Below are 1,294 nucleotides of genomic sequence, written 5' to 3'. Positions count from 1 at the left end.
AAAAATTTATGCAGGTGTATATTGACGACATCGTGATAAAATCGTCATCCCAGGGAGATCCCCTAGATCACCTTTGACACTCGTTTGATAGAATGAGGAAATATGGATTGAAATGAATCCATTAAAGTGTGATTTCGGTGTGCAGCATGCGACTTTCTGGGGTTTGTGGTACACAAATGAGGCATCGAGATCAATCAGAACAAGACAAAGGCGATCTTAGACCTCAAAAGCCCATCGACAAAGAAGCAACTCCAATCTTTGTTGGGGAAGATAAACTTCTTAAGAAGGTTCATATCGAATCTAAGTGGTAAAACGAAGGTATTTTTGCCACTGCTCAAAATTAAGAGGGAAAGTGATTTTTACTGGGGCCCAGAGCAACAAAAGGTTTTCGACGCAATCAAGGATTACCTTACCAAGCCTCCTATTTTGTTACCTCCTAGTAGGAAGAAAAATATTAGTTTATATATTGTTGCATCGGATACGACTATGGGGAGTATGTTGGCCCAAGAGGATATTAGTGGTGTTGAAAGACCCACATATTACCTCAGTAGAGTATTGGTAGATGCTGAAACTAGGTACAATCTCATAGAGAAACTGTGCATATGCTTGTACTTTGCCTGTATGAAATTAAAGAAATATATAAAACCAGTTGATAATTATGTTTTGTCTCATTACGATATTATTAAACATATGTTGTCTAAACTCATTCTGCACAGTCGAATTGGAAAATGGGCACTGGCTTTAACAGATTTTTCTATGACGTTTAAACCTTTAAAGGCTATGAAAGGCCAGATCATGGCAGATTTTATAGTGGATCATGCCATGGTAGAATCGTCTCTGAATATGGTCGACACTAAACCATGGTGTTTGTATTTCGATGGGTCGAGTAACAAGGACGGAACGAGAGTCGGGGTATTAATATTATCCCCACAGGATGGCCCGACGAAATTTAAGTGCAAGATCAGCGAAAAGTGTTCCAACAATGAAGCCGAGTACGAGGCCTTAATAATTGGTCTTTGACTCTTGAAAGGGTTAGGAGCCATCCGAATCAAATTAAGGGGAGACTCATAGTTGGTAATCAAGCAGGTCACACACGAGTACAAGTGCATCAAGGAGAGTTTGTTAAAGTATTTTATGATTGTGACACAACTGTTGGAACACTTTGAGGTTGCATACATAAGACATGTACCGAGAAATGAAAACCAAGAAGCCAGTGAGTTGGCCCAGATCGCTTCCGAATATAAGATGTCTAATTCGAAATTCTAAGATATGATTGAAGTTCGGGAGAAGATGG

At 39.4% G+C, this 1,294-nt stretch overlaps 1 protein-coding gene across 1 annotated transcript; it reads left to right on the top strand.

The window, feature by feature from the left end:
* Nucleotides 1-486: 486 nt before the first annotated feature.
* On the top strand, nucleotides 487-1,020 carry LOC127079251 (uncharacterized). Its single transcript, XM_051019656.1, has one exon. It carries the CDS (start codon nucleotides 487-489, stop codon nucleotides 1,018-1,020), a length of 534 nt encoding a protein of 177 aa, XP_050875613.1.
* The last annotated feature ends 274 nt before the right edge of the window (nucleotides 1,021-1,294 follow it).

Source organism: Lathyrus oleraceus, chromosome 5, assembly GCF_024323335.1.
Source record: "Lathyrus oleraceus cultivar Zhongwan6 chromosome 5, CAAS_Psat_ZW6_1.0, whole genome shotgun sequence".
Lineage (NCBI taxonomy): Eukaryota > Viridiplantae > Streptophyta > Magnoliopsida > Fabales > Fabaceae > Lathyrus > Lathyrus oleraceus.
The sequence above is the reverse complement of the archived record's forward strand: the minus strand, read 5'-3'. Positions and strand labels throughout refer to the sequence as shown.